This window comes from Ictidomys tridecemlineatus, chromosome 4 (genome assembly GCF_052094955.1).
Source record: "Ictidomys tridecemlineatus isolate mIctTri1 chromosome 4, mIctTri1.hap1, whole genome shotgun sequence".
Classification (NCBI taxonomy): Eukaryota; Metazoa; Chordata; class Mammalia; order Rodentia; family Sciuridae; genus Ictidomys; species Ictidomys tridecemlineatus.
Window position 1 is genome coordinate 97762870 of NC_135480.1, and position 24871 is coordinate 97787740.

Consider the following 24871-nt stretch of genomic DNA (forward strand, 5'->3'; position numbering starts at 1 on the left):
TTTGCTTTACAAGTCAAGAATAGAATAACAAGATAGGTTCAGAGAAGCAGATTTGGGCTCAGTGTTATCGAACTAACAGCTCTGGAATAGGCTACTCTTCACTGCTTTCAAGAAATTCAAGTAAGCCATCAGACTGTGATTCTGTAAGTAATAATGAAGGTTTATTGACTAGATAATATGTATAAGGCAGTCACTGTGTTAGTTTTGTAAAACAGAGCTTGCTTTCCTAGGTCTAATGGTAAGTAAGTAGATGAGAAGGGGTTTCAATTTGAATATATTAACTCCTAAGTTTATGTAGTCTAGATTGCAGTACTAAGGCCACTCCTCTGCCAGTGGGTGCGATGGAACCATCTGTAGAACAGGTCTCATTTCTTTGTGCACTGTATTCTGACAAATGCCCCTTTAAGACAAGTAATCAGAATTGAGAAAGGCCCACAGATGACCTGCTCCTCTTTGAGAACTACTGGAAAAGAAGACTTCTGTGATGAGCTTAAGTTATATCCCTATTTTATTGTAGTCCTTGTATGAATATGATGAATATAATGTGTTCCAAATGCGTGATAATTACAGAGATCACTAGACTGTGGATGAGAACAGTCTTATATTTTCATTTGAATAACACTTCAACACTTACTAAGTCATGTTACCTATTCAAAAACCATATGAGTGGAGAGATTTTAGTGTGATTTTTTTTCCCCAAATGAACAAATTAAGGTTTAGATCCACAAGTCTAATAAGTAGATGAAAACTTAATTAAATCTTCAGATTTTTATCCTGACTGGTTTTACTTCTGTTTTCTGAAATGACATGTATCCACATCAGTGGTTTGGTAGGCCAGATGGGGGGTAGTTAAGAACAGGGGTTTTGATTCAAACTCTGGATTCAAATCCAGACACCTGATATACTGAGCAGCTTCATCAGGTTCACTTCTCTGAAGTTGATAATGGTACCTAACTCAAAAGAATTGTTAGAATTAAATTGAATGGTGATCTTACAGTGCTGAACACAGGGTTTGGTACATAGTGAGCACTTTGAATAATGGCTAACTAATGTTATGAGGATTTTATTCAGTGCAGAATCTCTGAAAAAGGGTACTGTGATTGATTAGTTGTGACATCTGGAGGATGGTCTTTAACCCGAGTTTACAATGCCTGTGACTAACTACATCTTGCTGGGAACTGTTATAAACTCCACTAAGAGTGTGACCTTGACTTGGCTTAGTGTTTCCAACTAAAATTTGGCAAGATGGTCTTAGCTCTTACTTTAGACCGCAGGAATGTTATAAATTCCAATGCAAGAATAGATATGAAAACACTCGGCTGAGGAAATAGGTTCCCAGGAACCAGAAGCTCTTATTAATATCACAGGATTTCTCTACACACAACTGTCTGATTGATTTCATCTGTTGAACTGTTTGAGCCATGCCATTAAATTAGAAAAATTTTAACTACTGTCATTAATTTTAAATCTCTGTTGTACGAATAGCCACCTTTCTCATTTAATCCTTTGTTCTGTATCTTCATTATGTAGCAGAAATCTGTTGTGCTGGAATGAAGCTGGTATTAGATGTTAGTAAAATGATTGTCAGCCTGTGAGATGAGCAAATCTGATCTGATGCAGGTCTGTATAAAGATAAGATGGTTCAGTGATTAGTTCATTATTTGGTAGTCTGCTTGAAAATAAACTTAAGTTTGTAGTGCTGGCATGTTGGATTTCACAGGGGATTCCTAAAGCCTGTGAAATGAACTGCAGTACAAATTGATTTAAATATATCCACATTTTGAAAAATGATCAGTGTGTTTGCTTGGACGAGCTTGTTGTTCCAGTGCTTTTGGGGCTTTTCATTTGGTGGTGGTTCTGTCAGTGAAGTAATAAATTATCGTGTAAGCTGTATTCTTAGGATCAGCCAGGTATCTTTCCCTACATTAAACACATGAGGTGAACAAGCCAGTCCTGTGATGATGCTGATCTCCAGTTATTGTCCTTCAGTGCTGTAGTCATTGTATTGAGTGTGGGCAAGAAAGATGCCCCTTAGAGTTTAGCCATAGGAGAAAAGAATGAAACCTGAGATGCCTATGTTTTCTCATTTACAAAGCAATATATATCTCTTTTGTTAGAAAAACCAGCTTAAAAATTCATAGGGAAATTGATGTTTTGCAGAATTGGCTTTGTGCAAGCCTTAAAGAAAAAATAATAGTCATAATGTTCAAGTACAGTTTTATCACATTGAATGCTTTATGGTAGTACTTGAATGTTCCAGGTTCACTCAAGTGCCCTGACATTCTGAAAAATTAACAAGCAGTAGGAACAGTGGAAAATTGGTTGTTGCTCAGATAAACCACATGTAGCAGATTGATGAGGGCAAAAGCTGTTCTATTCCATTATTGATTGATGAGGGCAGGAGCTATTCTATTCTTGTCTATGAGGGCAAAAGCAATTGTGCTGTGTATCAGTTGATACATATTGTGTATCTATTGTGAAAATTGAGTTTTAGTTATTTGAACAAAGCCTTTTACTTTTTTTGTTGATCATTATAAAGCCATAGATAGCTATGGTAGAAATGTAAATGGAGACAATTCTACTAGTTGAATATTCTCTATTGAGTAAAGGAATATTGAAGCTTCAGAATCCTTGTGAAAACAAGGGATGTGCTTATTTATCCCACTAGAAAGCAGGCAGATGCAATAGTTGTTTTCACAATTGACATGTCAAGTTGAATGCATAGATCCTGAGACTTAACTTGGTCTTCAGGATAATTTAATCAGTTTAGTTTTGCACCTGGGTTGTAATACCACTGATAATCTTAGACACAGAAAATAAGGGTATCTCAAAAGGAATGAACACTAGAAAATGGTAAGTTTGAGGAGTGTCAAGTAAAAGTTAATGTTCTTGTGCAAATAAGAACATATTCCATTAAGAGCCTCCAGAGTTCTTGGGGATCCACAATAAAATTCATGATTTGGGTTGCACAAGTATATTTGCCAAGAGACTTAATGCCACTGATCTGCATAATTAAAAATGATGAATTTCATGATATATATATTTTACCACACATACTCACATAAAATGTGTCATTTGCTACAACTCCTTTTTCAGAGTGATCCTGTTTTAGGACCAATATGTTAGAAACAACTTGGAGGAACTGAACTCTGGTATCCTTGCTTGTGTCATTAGGAAGAGTTAACTTCCTTTTGTTTCCCAATTTGGGATAACAGAAAATGGGCAATTTAGGGAGATGCTTTCTTTTATGTCAGCATCAAATTAGTATAAGGAATTGCTGGTTTTGTTTACAGAAAAAAGAAATTTAACAAAATACTGTTCTTTAGGAGCTGCCAACCTCCTCACCTCCAGATTGAACTACCTGAGATGGAGAAAGGAAGCTTCTGAATTCGGAGTTGGTTAGACTCCCTGGATAGCCTAGGATAGGCCTGTGTAACCCAGCCCTATTTTGTTCTTGTGGGAAAAAAAATTTTGAGTTCCACTTAACTATCTTATCATTAATATTGAGCAACAGTGTTAATTGTTAAATTAGAGACTGTATACCAATTATGTGTTCACTTATGTTGGCTGTGCTTTTAGTTTAATAATTCATTTTTTCCTGCACATTCTCTTTATTACCCCAGAGGTTCTAAGGTATCCTGTTTTCATCATTCTGCCTTATTCTCTTTTAAAATGTGTGTGGAATAGTTGACATGATAACCCAATCATTTTATGTGCATAATTAACAAATAGCAGAAATAATTTCAGAATTGATAAATAGCATAGCTACCTTCTTAAAGTGACTAGGATTCAAGGTTGCTACTGTTCTACTAGTGTTTTTGAAATATAAGCTTCTAGAAATGTGGAGGTTGGCATTATATGCTTTGGGGCTAACTCCTAGAAAACTTTGTTAAGGACACACACACACACACACACTTTGAAATTCCTTTCCTGTATTCCTCCTTGTTCTTCACAAATACTTTTACCATGCTTTCAGATTTAGCACGGATTTAAAATTTTCAGTGGTGATTTTTAAATCCTTCTGTCCCTTAGACTTCCTTTCACTGTCCCTCACATGTCTTCCTAATAATATTTCTTAGTGCTTTTGCTCCCACAAAGTGGGTGGCTGGGTGTAGATTTTTGTGGAACCCTGGTTCCAGGATATTTTCTTTTTTACTGTTTTGCTCACCATGTCCAAATAAATAGCATTTATGTAGCAGAAAAGTCAAAATGTAGAACATAAAAATTCAAATACACACGGATTCTCATACTTTTTTATTAAAGTAATAATGTAAAATGTGTGTAACACATAAAAGTAATAGCAAATACTATACATACGTTGTATGTTTGATAAAGAAATTATGTGCATATATTTTTAATATGTAAAAATATTAAAAAGTGATAACATAAAAAAATAAAAAAAAGAAAACTTTATTTTCTCTTCAGGCCTTCAGTGGTTGATTTACATAGCATTGGGTTATATCAGTAGTAAACTTTCTGCATCATTTGTATTCACTTTAAATATTTCCAACTATTATTTTGCCAAAGAATGATGTTGAAAACATTGTCTATGGGCTGGGGTTGTGGCTCAGTGGTAGAGTACGTGCCTTGCATGTGTGAGGCACTGGGTTCGATTCTCTGTACCACATAAAAATAAATAAAGATATTTTGTCCATCTACAATTAAAAATATTAAAAAACACATTGCTATCACCATCATTTCGTAAAAGAAGACATTTGAGATAGAATAAAAGGTGCTTTAAATTAGATATATTTAGCTTTTAAATAATCCAATGGTGTCCTTACTTCATCATTCTTTAAATTGATTATAAAATACAAACTTCATACTGGCATATCAATCCTTGAGTTGGAGTTTGGGAATGAATGATGTATTTACTCCTGAGACTTCTCCCATACCTTCTTCTGAAGCAACAGGAAAGAGAGAGAAGCTATGTGCTATACTACCAAAATAATATTTATTGCCTATTATTAATGAAAGTATGAAAAATATCCTCATAATAATCTACTTGAGATAAAATTAGGTATTAATGATTAGTGCATCAAATGAAAATGGTTATCTTTTACACCACTGCTGACCTTTTGCATCTTTCCAGGTGATTCTAGGAATGCTGCAAATTCTTGGTTATTTAACGTTTGTTTTCTAGTTTTAACATTCTGAAATTAATTGACCTTTAGACATGTTTAAACATTGGCTTTCTGTTGATGGATGGAGAGAGAGGACAGGTTTGAGTTTTAAAATTATTTTAGAGTTTCAGATGTTACCTGAAAAAATTTAAAATAATTTTATTTGATTAAATTCTAAATCTAGTGTAGATTTAAAGAATATAGATAAATCTTTTCTGTGGTTAAGGACTTAAACACATCCCTATCTACATGGAGTTTGTTTTAGCAGGTTGGACAATACTTAAGAAAGAATTGTGCTATTAAATGAAGAGGTGTACTAGTGAAGATTAATGGTGTCTGGACTGGAGGAGGAAAGGCTGCTTTAAACAGGATGGTAAGTGCCGGTTGCTTTGATGAGGTGACATTTTAGTCTAATCTAGAAAGGTGGGAAGTAGGCTGTGGGAAATGTAGAAAACAGTGATCTTTAGGTAGCAAAGAATTTGTTCTATTCTGGGAACTGTCAGAAAGTCCACTTGGATGAAGTGTAATGAACTAAGGGAGAAGGGAGCCCTCCGGGCTTCATTTAATAGAGCCCTAGTAAGTATTCCTAATGAATAAATGAATGAGCGAGTATTGGTTTTTTACAGCTTTAATTCTGTCACGTCCTATGGCAGACCCAAAAAAAGAAGATGATGGTGAGTAAGGAATGAATATTACTGGGGATGATTACTCTAGACAGTGCTTCATTTGGGTGCCAAGTAACAGGTTCAGAGTTTGGTTTTGTTAATACATCAACAGTAGATTAATCCTTGGGGAGGAACTTATTTCAACCAAACACAAGGGACTGACATGTAATTTGGAATGTTTACATTGGGGTTTCCAAAGAGTTTTTTTGATGTTAAATAATGTTTTTTCTCTCATAGTCTCCTTGGAGCTGGTAAAGAGTGAATAATGGAAGAAAGGACTCAGAACTGAGTACATACTTCAAGAAAGCAAGGAAAAAGATGGCCACTGGGAGCCCCTTTGGCTAATGACCTGTAGGAGATGTGATGACTGATTAGTTTTTTAGGTTTTCTTTTTATACATTACCATTCATGACTTAATAAAATTTATTAAATGCCTGTTGTCTAGCATCAGCTTTAGTTAGCAAAGCATAATTCAGAGAAGAGGAATGTGGTTTTCAGCAACCATAGAACAGCAGTCATCACTGTGACAACCAAGATAAAAGACCCTGACAGGAATCCTTAAACACTAAGGTGAGACTCAAATTTCCTGCAGGATAAGGAGAAGCTTGATTTATTTCTGTATTTTAAAATATTTTTTAGTTATAGATGGACATAATACTTTTATTTATTTTTTATGTGGTGCTGAGTATTGGACCCAGTGCCTCACATACGCAAGGCAAGTGCTCTACCACTGAGCTACAACCTTAGCCCTTTGATTTTTTTAAATTAGATATTAAAGTCTGGAGTTCTGGAACTATTCAAGTTTTTCACATTTAAAAATGTTTTTCTTAAAGCAACGGAATACAGCATGATGAATTAATTAGGAAATAGAGTAAAATGGTTACAGGACTTTCTAAAGTGAATGTATTTTGAATATGATGTAAAGTAGCTGTCAGGAGTAAAAGAACAACTTTGAATGGCTGGCTGTATTCTGCATGTGTACTTTTTAACTTGATACAAGCAGTATTGATATAAATATTTTCTAATTTTTATACCATATTATGTTTATGAGGCTATATGTTATTTCTAGGTATTTAACTTACTAAATTTCACTATTTAGAATATTTCTTTATGTTCTCCATTGTAGTAATTGGTACCGCATCCAACACTGCTGTGAACATCTTTGTACTTATACCCTTATAGTCCTGTGTAAGAGTATCTCTGCAGTATATAGCAGGGAATAGTACTTCTAGGTCATTAAACAGTCCTACACTTAATGTCTGCAAATACTAACAACATTTTCTCCCCAGTGGCTGTAACTCTTTAATTGTAACCAGAAATATTATTATTTCCTAGATCTTTGGCAGTACTTGGAATTAATATAAATTATATTCTTTGTCATTTTATGTGTATTTCTTTGTTTGTTTTTTTCTAAATACCAGTGAGCTTGAGTGTATCTTCATATGTATTGCAGTTTGGATTTCTTTTTTTTGTAAATTATTTATTCATACCTTTGTCCATTTTTCTGTGGACTTTCTGAATTTTTTTTCTTCATGATTTTCATTGCAGTTATTTACTCCAGATCTTTTGTCTATCTCTTGGCTTTAGGTGTGGTGACCTTCTTTAAACGTGGACTTTTAATGTTGCTCTGGTAAAGTCTGTCATTTTCCTCTGTAAGGCTTATTCCTTTAAAATACTGAATAAGAAATAGTTTTTACTTTAAGATGATATTTACCCTTTTAATTGACTTTATATTTTAATTATTCACGTTTTGATTTTTAATACTTTTGAAGCCCATGTTTGGAGATTTCGTGAGGCAAGGATCAGACTAATTTTTTTTCCAAAGAATGCTCCCATTTTTCCATCATCATTTGCTAAATAATTCATCCTTAGCTCACTGATTTGTTGTACCTACTCTGTAATGCATTTGGTTTTCCTTTCAGATAGGTCTCTTCTGGACTTTTTATGGTATTGGTCTTTGATTGTATGCCACTGTTTTTCTTACTGTTGTTTTATACTGTGTCTTAATTTTTTATAACTTCTTTTAGTTGGATCATGATTATTCTGGGTTTCCTGTGTGCGTTTGTAAGTCCCCTTCAAATAATGACACTTTATCTTTTGCTTTCACATTGTTTTTGCCTATTATTTAATTTTTAAATTTTATTAGCTAGAATGTCATTTATTATGTTCAACAGTACTTATAGTGAGGATATTTTAATCTTCTTAAAAAGTTTCATCATTAATTATGGTATTTGCTTTAGGGTATTAATAAATAAAGACTTCAAGTTAATGAAGTTCTGTTCTATACCTAGTTTTTTTTTTCTTTAACTGTAATGTTGAACTGAATTGCCTTTCCTATGTCTATTGATGTGCTTTCTTCAATCCATTCCTGTGGTAAAGTACATAATTTTCTGGTATTGTTTGCATTTCTAAAACAAACAAATATTATAGGATAATTTTTTTCAAACACTATATTGGATTTAGTTAGCTGATGATTTAGGGAGTTAACTGTCCAAATTTGTAATGAAATTGGTTTATATAATTTTCTTTTCTACACTGTCCTCATCTGATTGTTTTTAAGATATGACAAACCTGAAAAATGATCAGGCAGTTTTCACAATTTTCTAGTTTTGAGTCAATTTATATTATTATTATTGTTATTTTGCTTGTTTATTTCTTGACACCTTTTATTATTTATAAAAATCAGCACTATCTATTATCTAACTGCAGTTTCTCCCACTGACAATTTATCTCAAAATGACATCATATTACTATCATTAAAATATAATTCATATAACCTCTTTGTAGTGAAAGTAGATCCTGAGAGTACTTCATGAATAAATAGTGGCACTCTATGTGTCTAGATAATAAAGGGATGCATGGTAATATGAAATGCCAACGCATATTCTTTTATTTAAGCAACATGTGTTTGTAGAGCACCTTCTAGCTACAAAGGCTCCTTGGAATTCAGCAATGAAGAAGACTGGCATGGCTCCTTGTCCTCAGGGAGCTCACGTTCTAGTGCAGAGATAGAGGGTTTTACATATTGTCCTACCATCTCCAATATGGATGTATGAAACTATTTATTTATTTATTATTATTTTTTATTTCTTTTTACTATTTTTTTATTGGTTGTTCACAACATTACAAAGCTCTTGACATATCATATTTCATACATTAGATTGAAGTGGGTTATGAACTCCCAATTTTTACCCCAAATGCAGATTGCAGAATCACGTCGGTTACACATCCACAATTTTACATAATGCCCTATTAGTAACTGTTGTATTCTGCTACCTTTCCTATCCCTTACTATCCCCCCTCCCCTTCCCTCACATCTTCTCTCTCTACCCCATCTACTGTAATTCATTTCTCTCCTTGTTTATTTTCCCATTCCTCTCACAATCTCTTATATGTAATTTTGTATAGCAATGAGGGTCTCCCTTCATTTCCATGCAATTTCCCTTTTCTCTCCCTTTCCCTCCCATCTCATGTCTCTGTTTAATGTTAATCTTTTCTTCCTGCTCTTCCTCCCTGCTCTGTTCATAGTTGCCCTCATTATATCAAAGAAGACATTTGCTATTTGTTTTTTAGGGATTGGCTAGCTTCACTAAGCATAATCTGCTCTAGTGCCATCCATTTCCCTGCAAATTCTATGATTTTGTCATTTTTTAGTGCTGCGTAGTACTCCATTGTGTATAGATGCCACATTTTTTTTTATCCATTCATCTATTGAAGGGCATCTGTATGAAACACTTTAAAAACTTAAAATGTAATAGATAATTATATAAGAATATAATTATTGTGTTAATTATAAAAACAGTTATAACAATTATAATATTAATATGACATGCAAGCTCTAGGTTATTATTTGCATCCTATTTTAAAGCATCTGAGTTGATTTTGTTGAAATATTCAGAACTGAAGCTCAGGACTTAATAGGTTAAGATGGGCTAGTAAGTTCCATAGAGAAGACTTCTGAGGGCAAAGAGACCAAATGATAAGGTACATGCTTGTCATGGAGACTAGAAGAGGTTTGCAGTGCAGGTAAATGCTGAAAATGACAGAGGACCAGCTGGGTGAAATGGAGGCTAGAGGAAGGAGGCCCCAGATTGAGGCTGTGTGCCTGGTAGTATAGCATGTCCAGCTCATCTAGTCACTGGCCTGACACAGTGGGCATTCAGTGATGTGCCCACTGACCAAGGTGAAAAGAAGGACTACTCCCTGGCATTTGTTAAAGTTCAAATCTTTTTGATCCTACCCTAGAGTAAATTTATACTATGTAGCAGTGGTCTGATCCAGTTTGACAGGACTTTTCTGTAAAACCATTGGAGCAAATTAAAAGAAAATAATTTTCATTTCAATTTGTTTAATATTTATTGGCCTATTTAAGTTTTCTGTTTCATGATGTGATAATTTTGTAGTTGATGTATTTTTTTCCAATCTGTTGTATGTTTTCAAAAATATTTGGACATGTTTTTTTTTTTAAATAGTAGAAATTTTAGAATCATTATAACTATAATTGGTCCCCTTATTTACATATAGTTTGGTTATTTACAATTTATTATTATTTTGTTGAACTATTCCTTGAAGTTTTAAAAAGTTTTTTTTTTTTTTTTTTTTTTTTTTTTGCGGGGGTACTGGGATTGAACTAAGGGGCACTCGACCACTGGCCCCAGCCGTATTTTGTATTTGGAGACAGGGTCTCATTGAGTTGCTTAGTGCCTTCCTTTTGCGGAGACTGGCTTTGAACTTGTGTTCCTCCGGTATCATCCTCTCAAGCTGCTGGGATTCCAGGCGTGTGCCACCATGCCCAGCTATAAAAGTCATTTTTAAAGAGCTTTAGTTATATTAATCTTTCTTGCTTTCTTCTTTTTCTTTTCTTTCTTTTTTTCTTCTTCTTTTTTTTTTTTTTGCTTTTTATTGTCTTCTACTCTTTTTTTTTTTATTTCTTTTTTTTTTGGGGGGGGGGGTATGTACATGTTAACAGTTTGGCTATGAGGTGTCCCTGAAAAGCTCCTGTTAATGTGGGAGTATTCAGAAGTGAAATGATTAGATTATGAGAGCTAACCTAACCAGTCCATTCTAGTTTGAAAGGATGGACTGAGTACTAACTGTAGGCAGATGGGCTGTGGCTGGAGGAATTGATTCAATGGGGTTATGCACTGAAGGATATTCTTTCTGGGGCTCTTTCTCCTTCCTCCCTCCCCTTTTTCTCTTGCTTCTTGGCTACCATGATCTGAGAAACTTCCCTCTGATCTGCTCTGGCCCCGATGTGCTGCCTCACTGTGAGACCACAGCAGTGGAGTTGGCTCTCTGTGAACTTGAAACCTCTGAAACTGAGCCACAAATAAACTTTGTTCCTTTAAGTTGTTGTTGTCAGGTATTATGATCATAGCAATGAAAAAGCTAAGACAAATTGGTCAGAGAAGTGCAGTCATGGCCATGTTTAGACTGACCATGTGGTTGAGAAACATTTGGAGTTGGTTTGCAGAAAGAATATTGAAAAGTTTAGAATGTGTGCTGGAAAGGCTTTAGAATGTTGTAAATTGAGCTTAATGGATGATTCTGGTGTGAGCTTGATGAATATGAACTGTGTTCATGAGGTTTCAGGGGGCAATGAGGACTCTAATGGAAGTTGGACTAGCGGCCACTTGTGTTATATTATGGCAGAGAGCTTGGCTACATGTTATCTATGTTCTCAGACTTTGAAGCCGAATTTAAAAGTGATGGATTAAGTAATCTGGCAGAGGAAATTTCAGGGCAGCACAGCATTCAGTCAGTGGCATGGATATTGCTGGAAGCATTTAGCTAGGTTCACTATGAGAATTGGGAGCAGAAAGCAGAGCTAAAGGGTTTCTAAAACTTGGAAGATTGGCCATAAAAGTGTGTGTGTGTGGGGAAGCTGGGGGCAAGGAAGGTGTGCTTGTAGAAGAGATTACAGCCCCTAAATAGGTCTTCTGTGCTTACATAAGAGACAATAGGAGATATGCCTCTATGGCATTTTAGGAATTTGCAAGACCACACCCACCACAGGCTCTAGGATATAGAAAATTCCTTTGAAAGGAGATCATGAGGGACCCTTGCTCACCCAGGGAGGCCTAGGAAGTTGTTTCATTGTGGTTTGCAGTGCAGGCACTCAGAGGTCTCCACAGTCATGATTCCAGGAGTCCTAGATAATGTGCAGGCTCACACCAGCTCTTGACATCATCCATATGGTGCTTGCTGGTTCTTCAGGAAAGAGGGATGCGGGTGTTAAGAGGGTCATCGAGGCTTCCATTGAGATTTCAGAGGAAGCCCTGGGAGACCAGGCAAAGTCTAGCAGAGTCAAGGGTTTCTTCAGACAGCCCCTGAGAGGGTGATGCATGAAAAACTGTGAAGGTGAAGCCAGGGCTGGAATGGAGACCGCAGAAATTAAGAAATCCCAGTAGTGTGGACTGTCCACTGAGAAAAGCTTCTGTCTTTGGAGAGAGCCAGGCTAAAGGCCACTGCAACCAGCAAGACCAAAGTTTGGGGCTGCCCAAGCTCTTTGGAAATAATATCTCAGTCATATGTCCTAGATGCTATACATGGTGTTACTGGATCTGTTTGCCTGGCTGGGCTTTGATTTTGCTTTGCTTTCCCTTCTTCCTATGCCTCTGTTCCTTCCTTTTGGAATGATAATGTTAATTCTATGCCACTGTATATTGGGTATATGTAACTTGTTTTTAATTTTTACAGGGGATCACAGCCAAGCATTTTGCCATGAGTCTCAGAGGAGACTTTGAACTTGGACTGAACTTTTGGGTAATGCTTAAGCTATTAAGACAGGGGAATCTTAGAGATGATGAAGTAAATGCATTTTACACTGTGAGTTGGACATGAGCTTTGGGAGTCAGGAGGTGAAATGTTATGGATTGGATATGAGATTTCTCCTAAAAGCTCCTGGTAATACAGGAATATTCAGAGATAAAATGATTGCATTATGAGAGCTATTACCTAATCAGTCTATCCTAGTTTGAATGTAATGACTGGTTGGTAACTGTGGGCAGGTGGGGTGTGGATGGAGGAGATAGGTCATGTCCTGGAAGGGTGCATATTCCTATGGCCCTGCTCCCCTCTCTCCTCTGCTTCCAACCCTGCCATGAGTTGAGCATCTGTCCTTTGCGGGGCTGGTCACCATGAGCCTAGAGCAATAGAGTTTTCTGTTTGTGGACTAAGACCTCTAAAATCATGAATTCCAAATAAACTCCCCTTCCCCCTGCCCAAGTTGTTCTTGTCAGGTATTTTGGTCACAGGGATCAAAAGCTAACTAATTGCCTCCACCCCCATCTCTGGTTTTGCTTTCCATGGTTTCAATTACTTTCAGTCAACAAGAAGTAAGGGTGAGTACAGTATAATAAGATACATTGAGAAAAGAGAGACCACATAACATCCACATAACTAATTTTTACAGCATATTATTATAATTGTTCTATTATGCTATTGTTAATCTCTTACTGCATCTAATTTATAAATTTATTATAAATGTGTACATATAGGAAAAAAAGTATATAAAGTTAAGTACTATCTGTGCTTTCAGGCATTCATTGGAAGGTGTTAGAATATATCCCCTGCAGGAATGGGGGGACTACTGTACTCTTGTATATGCCTCAATTGTGCTTTGTTTTTAACTTTTCTTATTTTATGATAAATGTATTAAGAACCACAGAATGAGCATGTACATTCAACACTGTTCCCAACAACTTCAGGATGAACCTTTTCAAAAACATAATAAAGAGTTAAACATCAAGAGTTTGGAATCATTTAGATAATATTTACTGAGAATAACACAATCAAGCTCTAAATCAGAATTTAAGGAAAAACTTGAACAGTATCATGTAGTTCCAAATAACTCAGGTCACAGAAAAATAGAGATGGAAAATATTTGAAACTGAAGATCATGGAAACAGCACAGAGAATTTTTAGGAAATAACTAGTACTTAAGGTGACAACTGCAGCTATAAAACTATGGGTAAAAATTAATGAAATAGTAAGGTAAAAGGAATAATAAAACTGACCAACTTTTCACTGGAGTTTCAAGAAAAAAACACAAAGAACCAGTATTAGGAACGAAAAGATTCAAGATGCTGCAAACAGGGAAAAGACAAAAAAATAACGTGCACAACATGTAATATCAGGATATAAATACCTATGATAACCATTTTATATCTATTAAATGGCAAGGAAATCAGAGACCTGGCATTACCAAGTATCAGAGAGAATATGGATCAGTGGTATCACTTAAAATTGGCTGGCAGGAATGTACGTTGTAGCCGTTTTATGAATCATTTTGGCAATAATAGTAAAACATTTACATACTTATCTGCCAAGCACTTTCATATCTAGGTTCAGAAGAAACTGGTAAGTATATACTAGGAGACATGCACAAAAACTTACAGCAGCATTGTTTGTTAGAGTGAGAACTTTGAAGTAATCCTGATGCTTATGAATAAGAATGGATGATGTATATTCTTAATATTGTATAGTATCAAAATGATTGAACTATATGCTAAAATTCAGCCACATAATGTTGAGTAAAAAAAGTTCCAAAGGTTAAATGTACTTAATTCTCAAAGTTAGAGCAACTTAAACTAAGCAATGTGCTCCTCAGGGGTGTGTGTTTCTATAGAGAGGTGTATCAGGAATCAGGACTCAGAAAATATTTTGGGTGAAAGAAGTGGGGGATAAGCTGGAGGAAAATCAGAGGTATACAAAAATGTCAGTTTTCTACTTTCTATATTGATTCCAGTGTTTATTTTTATAAAAGAGGGCTTGAATGAGCTATGACTAGAGTGCTATGAAACATTAAGAGATCAGGAAAAATTGTATGAGCATCTTAATAGGTGTAGAAAATCATTTGGTAGAATTCAAAATTCACTCTTGATTAAAGAAAAAAAAATATGAGGAGTCTAAGACAATTTACTTAGCCCAGTTAAGAGTATCTACAGACCACACTACTACAACCATTAGACATCATTTTTTTAAAAAAACTACATCTTTATAGTTATGTATAGTAGTTGGTTCATCCTGACAAACTCAGACATGTAAAGAATAGACATTTGTAGTGATGAGAGTTTAAATCATTAATGAGACTGGGAACTTATGAAGGGTGCCCACTTAACCGATTCTGTTATCATTCTGGAAGCAGTCAGTAGTCAACAAAGAGGAAAAAGATGTAGGATTGGGAGGGAAATATTAACACTGTCATAATACATAGATGATTTGATTATAGAAACCTTGAAAGAATATACAAAATATTTTTTTAGAAATAAGAATTTATTAAGTTGGTCAGATACAAAATCCAGTATACAAAAATCAGTTGCATTTTAATGTGTCAGAAAATATTGCTTAGAAAATTAAAACTTAAAAACATACTGTTTACAATAACAGAATAACATGAAATACGTGGATACATTTAGCAAAGTCACACAATACCCGAATGGGGAAAATGATAGAACTGTGGTGGTTTCTATGACATTGTAGTAAAAACAAGATCTAGAGCTATCTGTAGCAACATGGATAAATTCAGTGTTGAGCAAAATAGGTTCAACAAGAATTTGCATAACATGATTAAACTTAAAGGTAAGAGGAGACAAAACTAAGCAGTGTAGCAATATTTACGTAAGTAAAATAACTATAAAGGGATCAAACTAAAGAGTGGATGTGGGGAGGATGTGATTGGAAGAGGGCTGCACAGGGGTTTCCTAAGTTTTTGGCAGTATTTCCTTTAAATGTGTTCACTCAGGTGTTTTATTCTTTATAGCCATGTTTTATTTCCATAAGTATATAGTTTATTTTATAATAAAATAACACTGTATGAAGACCTTAACAAATGTGTGAAGTAGAGAAAATTACTCAGTGTTTATTATTCATTGTTATTGCAATAAAATAAAAACGTTTTCCTCTGTAATTGTAGCTACATACCACAAATATTTCAAGTCGTGCTTTATTTAGCTTGGAGTCAGTCTTAAAAATTCCCCTCATGCTTTTCTCATTAAAATAAATGTTAACTAGTAGATTTTAGGCATATAGGATTGTCCCATCTATTTTTTTTCTCTTTTTTTAATAGTAGTGCTGCATTTGGTTTCCAAAACATAGTCTCTAGGAAGGTAATTTTGATGACAGTTATTGAATAAATCTGTTATTTGCAGCTTGAAACAACAGAGTGTACTTAGATGAATAAAAAAATAGCTTTATGGAAATTTCTGCTTTTGTCTTCTCCCTTTCCCTATTATATCTTTGATTTTAGTGTCTCCAGTTTTGATAGCCTCTTTCTAGACCTATTAACTATAATGATATTACTGAGTAGGCTGATTTTGACCACTACTTGCAGTATACAGGAGTGCCATTTCTCTTGTCCATTGATGAACAGCATTGGAAAATATTCAAAGATAATTTTTGACAATTTGAAGGAATACACATGCACATATTCTGCTATGCTTATTCCTTATAAAGTTTAACTTTTTTAAAGATTTTTTTTAGTTGTTGATAGACCTTTATTTTATTTATATGAGGTGCTGAGAATTGAACCCAGTGCCTCACACATGCCAGGCAAGTGTGCTACTGCTGAGCCATAGCCTCAGCCCTAAAATTTAATATTTTTATATGTAAATGTCCAGTTGTCACTCTGTTGGGAGTTGCCCTGGCTCCAAAGACTAACTTATCCATCCCCCAAGAAGAGCCGTCCAATGGTGAGCCCTGCTGGCTCACATGATCCTTACCCACCAATCAGAGCCCTGTTGGCTCACATGATCCTTACCCACCAATCAGAGCCCTGCTGGCTCACCTGATCCTACCCACCAATCAGAGCCCTGTTGGCTCACATGATCCTTACCCACCAATCAGAGCCCTGCTGGTTCACCTGATCCTACCCACCAATCAGACTAGCCCTGCTGGCTCACCTGATCCTTACCCTCCAATCAAAAAGCACCCCATGCCAACTGTCAAATCACCCCTGGCACTATAAATATGCAGAGCTGTTCCTCAATAAATGGGCATTTGCTCTGACATAAGCCTTGTTTGTTCTTTCACACTCTACGTAAATTTTTATGTCCTTTACTGTTTTCTATTATAGAAGCAGTGTTTTGTTTTAATTTGTAAAACCTATTTATATATTTAAGCCAGTGTTATTTCTTATTGCAAACCTTCAATTTAGTATTTGCTTTTTAATTTTAACTTTCTTTTACTTTCCTTATTCTTCTTCAGGAGCAAATACCCAATGTTGCCTTCTTATTTCATCTAGAGGAGTTAGTCGTCTTTTATTACAGGGAGAAGATGATCATTTAGCAGTGATGATGTAGTCCAGATTGCAGAATTGAACCGGAGATTTAAGTATATGAGCTCTGATCCTCACCGTTTTCGTAAGTCAGTGAATGTCATATCTATTCAAGCTACTTTGGAATAATAGATTACTGAAATATAATCTTCTGTATGATGTAATAGTGACTCCAAATGTAAACATCAAGAAAATATAACCTTCTGGTTCCTTGTGGAAATTTTATCTCAAGTGACTTCAAAATATTGCACATACTTTATTGGAAAACATCTATCAATAGTAAAAGCATAACACTGACATTTGTCGAAGATTGGAGCTTTAGAACTTTAACTTACTAATCTGTAAATTCCTATTATTTTGATGTTGTTATGATAAATTACAGGGTTTTTGTTTTTTATGTTTCCATTTGTACTATGAGTTTCTAAGCACGTTGATTTTCTTGTAAATCTAATCTGTTTCACATTTTTTTTTTTTTATACCAGGGATTAAACCCAGGGTACTTAGCTATTGAGTCACATCCCAGCCCATTTTAAAGTTAAATTTTTTTTTTTTAAATTTAGAGACAGGGTCTTGCTAAGTTGCTCAAGGCCTCACTAAATTGCTGAGGCTGGTTTTTAACTTTGGATCCTCCTGCCTTAGACTCCCGAGCTGTTGGGATTATAGGAGTGTGTCACTGCACCTGCCTTTGTTCACATTTTTAACTGAGAAAAGCTAAATCATTTCTTTAGGAGAAGAAAAAGATTTATTCTAATCCTAAAAATATGTAGGTAGAGGTCTGGGAAATAGGTAAGCCTATACAAACTTCACTAAGGTCTTAAAACTGCTTAAGATGATCCCAAAGTAGGACACAATACTAAATAGGCCCTGGAAATAGAGAAGGTCATCCATGTGCCACAATACCAGAGACCATCTACTATGATATATGATGAGCCTTTACACAACATTAGAATTTACCTGCAATATTACTTTTAAATTATCAGAATCCCAGAAACTATGTAGAGGAAATTATGGGAGAATACTGATAATCTCTTCATTTATAGGGATGAGAGCTGGAGGTCAGGGTGGGCAGTGGGATAGAAAATGAGCACTCTGTGCTCTCAATCAATAGCACTTGAAGCAGTTGACTTGGGAGACCCAAGGGTAAGTATGGCTATGTCAAGTAGTAATCTTGAGGGGCAATGGGATTTCTTGCTGATTGTGCTAGGCTTTTGCCTGGTGTAGGAGCAGTGACTCTAGAAAGGAGAAAGAGCCATATAACCATAGCCACAGAACAATTATTAAACAGATGCTTATGTAGACTTATTATTTTCTATTTAGTGTTTTACATTGGTTTTAATCCAAGGGATATTTTGATATGTCTATAGACATTTTTAGTTCACACAGCTGGTAAGGGGGCTGGTTAGAAACCAAGTATTCTGTCAACCATTCTAAAATGCATATGATAGTCTCCACAACAGAGAAGTATCAGGTCCCAAATGTAAGTAGTGCCAAGATTCTGAAACCTTGTTTTAAATATTTAGCAAACATTAATTCTTTTAACCTTCATGGCAACCCTGTGAAAGCTCATATTGCAAGTGAGGAATGTGACTTGCCCAAAGTCAGGTATCTAAGAGAAAGTGTAGGTCAAAGGGCAACAGGATGCTATTATGGAAATGCAGGTATTAAAGACAGGAGTTATTACATTAAAACTAGTCTAAGTAAAATTGAAGATAAAATTATTTTCAGAGAGATTGAGTCTTTTTAATGGAAATGTATAATTTATGATGTAAATATTTAAGAAACTTTAAACAGTAATAATAACATGAAGCAAAACAAATATGTAAATAACAATTGAAATGCAATAGCTTTTTAAAAAAGTATAACCAACATACAATAAATTGCAATAACTTCAAGTGTAGAAGTGATAAATTTTGATATGTCTATACCTATGTGATTATTGCCACAGTCAAGATAATCAATATGTCCATGCCTCCAGAAGAGTCTTCATACATATTTATAATTCCTCCTTCTATTAAGCCTCCTGTCCTTCTTGGTCAACCTACTGCACTGTAGATGACTTTGCATTTTCTGAAGTTTTTACATGATGAAATTATATGTATATATGCACTCTTTGTTTTGTTTATCTCCCTTTGCACCCATATTTTGTAAGTCATCCATGTTGCAAGTCTCAATAATTCATTCCTTTTTATTGCTAAGTAGTATTCCAACATATAGATACACAATTTGTTTATCCATCCCCCTTTTGGTGGATATTTGGGTTGTTTCCAGTTGAGACTATTTATAAATAAAGATGCTACATACATTCATGAACAAATCTTTGTATGGACATATAATTTTGTTTCTTTTGGTAAAATACCTAGGAATTGAAGAGCTGGGCCATATGTTAAGTGTGTGTTTAATATTTCAAGAAACTGCCATACTGTTTTCTAAAGTTACTGTTCCATTTTACATTTCTACCACCTATATAAGAGAGTTCTATTTAAAACTTTACCAGTGATTTAGTATGGTTAGTTTATAGAACTTTAGACATTTTAATAGGTATGCAGTGGTAATTCTCAGTGGTTTTAATTTGCTTTTCACTAATGCAAATGATACATGATGTTGAATATCATTTCATCTATTTGTCACCCATATATCTTCTTTGGTAAGGAATCTGTTCAGGTGTTTTGCCCATCTAAGAAAATGGGTTATAAAGATTAAAGTTCTCCAGAGAAAGAATTAATGGAGTGTGTGTGTGTGTGTGTGTGTGTGTGTATATACTTATTTTAAGGAATTAGCTTATGTAATTGTGGGGGCTGGCAAATCCAAAATCTGCAGGGCAGGTAGGTAGGCTGGAGACCCTGGGAGGAGTTGGTACAGTCTCAAATCCAAAAACTGACATCTTCCCTCGGGGAACTTTACTCTTTTAAGGCTTTCAACTGAGTGGATGAGGCCCATACATATTATAGACTGTAATCTGCTTTACTCAAAGACTACTGACTTAAATATTAATCACATTGAAATACCATTTTCATAGCAATATCTTGATTGGTGTTTGAACAAAACCTGAGGACTGTGGTCTAGCCATGTTGATATATAAACTCAACCATTATAAGCTATTTGTTATTGAGTTTTGAGAGTTCTTTTTATATTCTGGATTTGTAAATGGTAAATATTTTCTCCCAATCAGACTTGTATTTTTATTCTGTTAAGTGTTTTTCCGAAAGAATTTCTTAATTTTGATGAATTCCAATTTATCAGTATTTTCTTCTGTGAATCCTCTTTATAGTGTTATATCCAGGAAGTCTTTGCTTAGCCAAACGTGTAATTTATTCTTTGTTTTCCTCTAGAAGTTTTATAGTTTTAGATTGTACTCTTAGGTTTATGATCCATTTTGAGTTAAGTTTTGTTTTGGTGTAAGGTATAAATTGAAGTTTACAATTGCGTATGGATATTTACTTGTTGAACATCATTTGTTGAGAAACAGTAGTAATTTTTTTTACAGACCAAGTGTGCAAAACACATAAAGATGTAAATAGAGTTAATAGTAAACCTTAATTTATAAGCTGCTGATGTGAGCTAGTTGTGTGGTCTCTTTGATGGAGCATTTGCAAAAGTTGATCTTCTTAGTCATTTATAAACTCATGTCTTGTGTCATCATACAGTAAAAATGGAAATTAATAAAATGGCAGCTACAGTGAGCACAGAAAGGCCCCATATCATCATCTTGTTCTAATATAATCAAAAGATATCTTTGAACGAGGGTAGCAAAGCACCTGCTGCTGATGTTAAATCCAGGTTGTATGGTCTTGAGCCTGGGCTTAGTATCTCCTCTAAACATCTTTTTTCTATTATGGTCTGTAGAAAATCTTGGTTGAATCACTGGGGCATATGACCTTGAACAAAGTGTACTACTTTTCTACATATAGTTTCCTAGGGACTGAATAGAAAAAAAAGCAAAAATCAAACACAAAAAACCTCCCAAAACACTAGAAGTAGTATATATTCCTGCCACTTCCGCTGACCCCTTTCCTCAGGTAAGAGGACAAATGGCAGCACCATTTGGAACACTTAATTCATCCTAGATTTACCTGGTAATTAGGTTGGACATTTGTATTTGATCATTGTTTTTTATTTAAGGAAATAATAAAACTCATCTCTTTGACAGATAAGAAGTTAACAATTAGTAGCCTAAAATACCTAAGTTAAATTCTCTTGGAGACTGAGAGAGGGCACTATCTTCCTTGATGTTTACATTTCAAAGAGATGGTTTCCCAGATCCTTGAGAGAGTCATTCCTTGGTTATAAAGCTGGCAAGAGGTTTATTTAATTTTTGAAAAGATTTATGTACATCTCAAAGGGAAAAAAATTTACAATGACAGATTTTCTAAAAGAAATGACGAAGAAAAAGGAGAGAAATCTCCTTCCCTTTTCACGCTCTAGGATTTTTTTCTTTTTTTAAGATTTGGATTTTTATTTAATAGTACTTATGATCAGAATCTCCTGCAATGTATCCAACGCATCTTTTTATTCATTTTTCTCACTGGAGACTGGAGACAAGTCTACAAATATAATTACTTTGATTTTTGAAGATTAAACTTTGTTCTTTAGGCCACCAATTAATTAAATAACTCTTCATTGTTAGTGCTTTCTTCGTCTATACACTCTATCAACAAATAAGGGCATTTTTAGCTATGTTAAACGACCCTGCTTTGGTGAATGCCCTTAAAATTGAATTTGCTTTTATTCTGAGTAGCAATGAATATTAAACACCAGATGTTATGTGCACCGTCCAGGGGATTAGGGATAAATATTAAACACGACAGGCATGCCGCTGTTCCTTCTGGAGCTTATGTTCATGTTATGGTTTGTATGTTAAATGTCCCCCAAAAGCTCATGTGTTGAAGGCTTGGTCCCAGCTGATGACATTCTTGAGGTGCTGGGAACTTTAGAAGTTAGGACCCAGATGGAAGAAGAAAGTCAATGGGTGTGCCCTTGAAGAGTATATTGGGACCTCATTGCTTCTCAACTGTTGCAAAATGAGCAGCTTTGCCCTGCCATGTTTCCCTGCGATGATATTCTGCTTTCCCCAGGCAACGGGGCCAAGTTATTATGGATTGAAATTTGAAACTATTAGTCAAAATCAATCTTTTCTTCCTTATAAGTCAATTTATTTCAGGTATATTGCCATGGTGACAGAAAGCTAATTAACATAGGCAGGGAATGAGTATTTAACCACTGGTCTTATTAGTGATAACTGGTGTTGTGTGACTCATTGAGAAGCATGAAGTGCCTTCTGTGGGACAACATAATGAAGTGTCCTAGTCTGGGACTGCAAGAGGTCACTTATGGGGACCTGTAAACCTGATTTAGGAATTATAAATTCAATGTCTTGGACTAGCTTCCTGAGCTTTTTATTCTCTGGGGTTGATGCAGCTCAAGAGCCAACATTTTAACAAGTTCCTCTATGGAATTCTGACACAGTTAATCCTAACACATACGTTTGAGACATATTGGGCTAAATAAAAAGCTTTTGAATATTTTATAGCCACAGGTTGATATAATTGGATTTGAATGGGTTGGTGAATGGAAGAATGGTTATAGGACAGTTGGGGGACTGCTGGACTAGTGGACATATACAGAAGTGACAGCTATGTCACTACATGTTTGATAGATATTGAGGTAGAATAGGATCTTGTGATTGTTTAAATGTGAAAAGAGGTGTTCATGGAGGGGGAGATGTCAAGGATGAGATCAGGGTTTCACACTTAAGTAATGAGCAGGATGGTGGGATTATTTGCTGAGATAAGGAACGCTGGAGAAAGAATAATTAGGGTTGAAGGGTAGAAAGGAGATATTAATATTTTGGATCTAGAGACAGTCATGTGGAAATGTTTGGTAGGTAAAGATACCATTTTGAAGCTCAAGAGAGAGGTTTGGACTTGAGAAATAAGTGGGCAGGTGAGAGATGATAATTAAATGCAAATAGATGAGATCATCCAAAGAAGGCTATCCATGGGTAAAGTAAGATCTAGAACTAAGCTGGAGCAATGTCAGTGTGTTTTGTTAGGTAGAAGAAGGAAAGAAAATGGGGAGAGTGTGGTTATTTGTGTGGATATCTTTGGAGAGTAGCCCCTAGTAATTTTTTCTACTTGTAATTTAGCAAAAACATTTCCATCTCATTTTCAATCATATGTTCTAGAGGGTGGATACGACATAATGACATAATATTTATATCCCAGGTATCAATCACACTGATTGAGTTCTTCTTTCAAAATTATTTATTAGTGCATTATAGTTTATACATAATAATGGGGTTCATTTGGACATATTCATTAATTCTTATAACATAGTTTGCTCCATTTCAATCCCCAGTACGTCCTCTTTCTCTTCCCTCTTGTCTCCCCCTGATGCACTGAGATCTTGAAAATCCTTTAAGTTAAGTTAGTGTAGCAGGGAAATTCACTGAGTCTCTTTCCTTTCAAATGTACATCTCTAATGTTTGTCATCTTACCTTGGTGTCTGGAGTTTTTGGGAGCAGACACTTAGTGTCCTTTTGACTCATGAGAATGAAAACATTGATATGAAGGGGTGATGATAATGACTGGTTTGTTTCTTGCTACCGGGTCAGGTTTTTGGGATATATGGCCATCTTTTACTGTGAATTGCTTCAGAGTGATAAATGGGAATCCATGTCTTTTCTACTGAATGTTTTTTTTTTTTTTTTCATTTTGGGGTTTTTAAGTAATTCTGTTCCGTGATAATTTAAAAAAAAAAAAGATGAAAAATAACATTTATTTATTTATTTTGAAAAGAAAAGCACCTGTTACTTTAAAAAGTGGGACTGTACTGGCCATATGGCTGCCAAGTCTCAGAGAACCAATTTTTCCTATGCTACTTGATCACGCTGTTAGTCTGTTAGGACTGGTTACCTGCTTCACAACTGGTGTTGTGGACACATGGTTCTCTGTCCCCTTGGCCAAGTAACTTGTTCAGGAATGGGCACAGGCCTTTATAAATTCCTTCTTGAGATAGAAAAATGGATCTTAGGAGAGAAAAATCTTCTTTTCCTGTTCTGGTTGCTAAGCAGGAAGGAAAAGAAGGTTTTTTGGTGGGCAGCCACATTTTCTATTGCATGTTGAGGGCTTTTCTAAAGGAAAAATCTGGCCCACAACCAGAGGCAAAGTTGAAAAAGGAAAGATGATTTCTGATGACATGGTGTGAGAGTGAGTTCAAATGTCATTTGATTCAAGTAAAAGAGTTATGGATAATATTCATTCTTTCTTAACTTAAAGTTTTCTCATTAACATCTGAATTAATTAATTAATAATAATAAATAAATAAATTAATTAAACTGTTGTGAAATACCCATTAAGTATCCTTTATGGGCCAGAAGCATACTCCCTGCCCCTCTATACCCACTAAAAAAAGGGAAAAGATAACCAATTGTGACTTTATAAGTCACTTAAGAATAATATGCCACTTATTACAGCAAGGGAAGAGAATATATGAGATTTGCCAAGTTCCTTTGAGAAATCTCTTTTGAAATCATGCCTGCTTGCTGTTTTTATTGTTTCAATTAGAAGATAGGGACCTGCCTCAAATAAATGAGTAACTAAAGTTATGATTGGATTTACCAAGACCAATATATTTCTATCCTAGGGGATGAATATCAGAATCCTTGTGCTGTTGTGTGTACAGAGCTTGGGTGTCTAACCATCAGTACCAAGTGAGTTTCTGTCTTGGTGCAGGGGGTGGGATAAAGGCACCATTTTTGCAATGTAGGGACTGGGGCTGAGGCTCAGTGGTGGCACACTTGCCTGGCATGT

At 35.2% G+C, this 24871-nt stretch overlaps 1 protein-coding gene across 9 annotated transcripts in view; it reads left to right on the top strand.

Moving 5' to 3' along the window:
* Positions 1-24871, top strand: part of Rexo2 (RNA exonuclease 2) — an 82601-nt gene that overhangs the window by 10315 nt on the left and 47415 nt on the right. The window contains exons 1-5 of one of the 9 annotated variants that reach the window (XM_078047050.1): positions 28-120; positions 1531-1620; positions 5392-5496; positions 5750-5797; positions 6026-24771. Coding sequence is in view for 1 of the 9 variants with exons in the window: in XM_005334199.3 (XP_005334256.2) it covers positions 14-28 (15 nt within the window). In the remaining 8 variants the exon portion in view is untranslated. Of the gene's footprint in view, positions 1-13; positions 24772-24871 lie in introns of those variants that run through there. The other 8 variants (XR_013437892.1, XR_013437893.1, XM_078047049.1 and 5 more) reach the window with 8 other exon arrangements.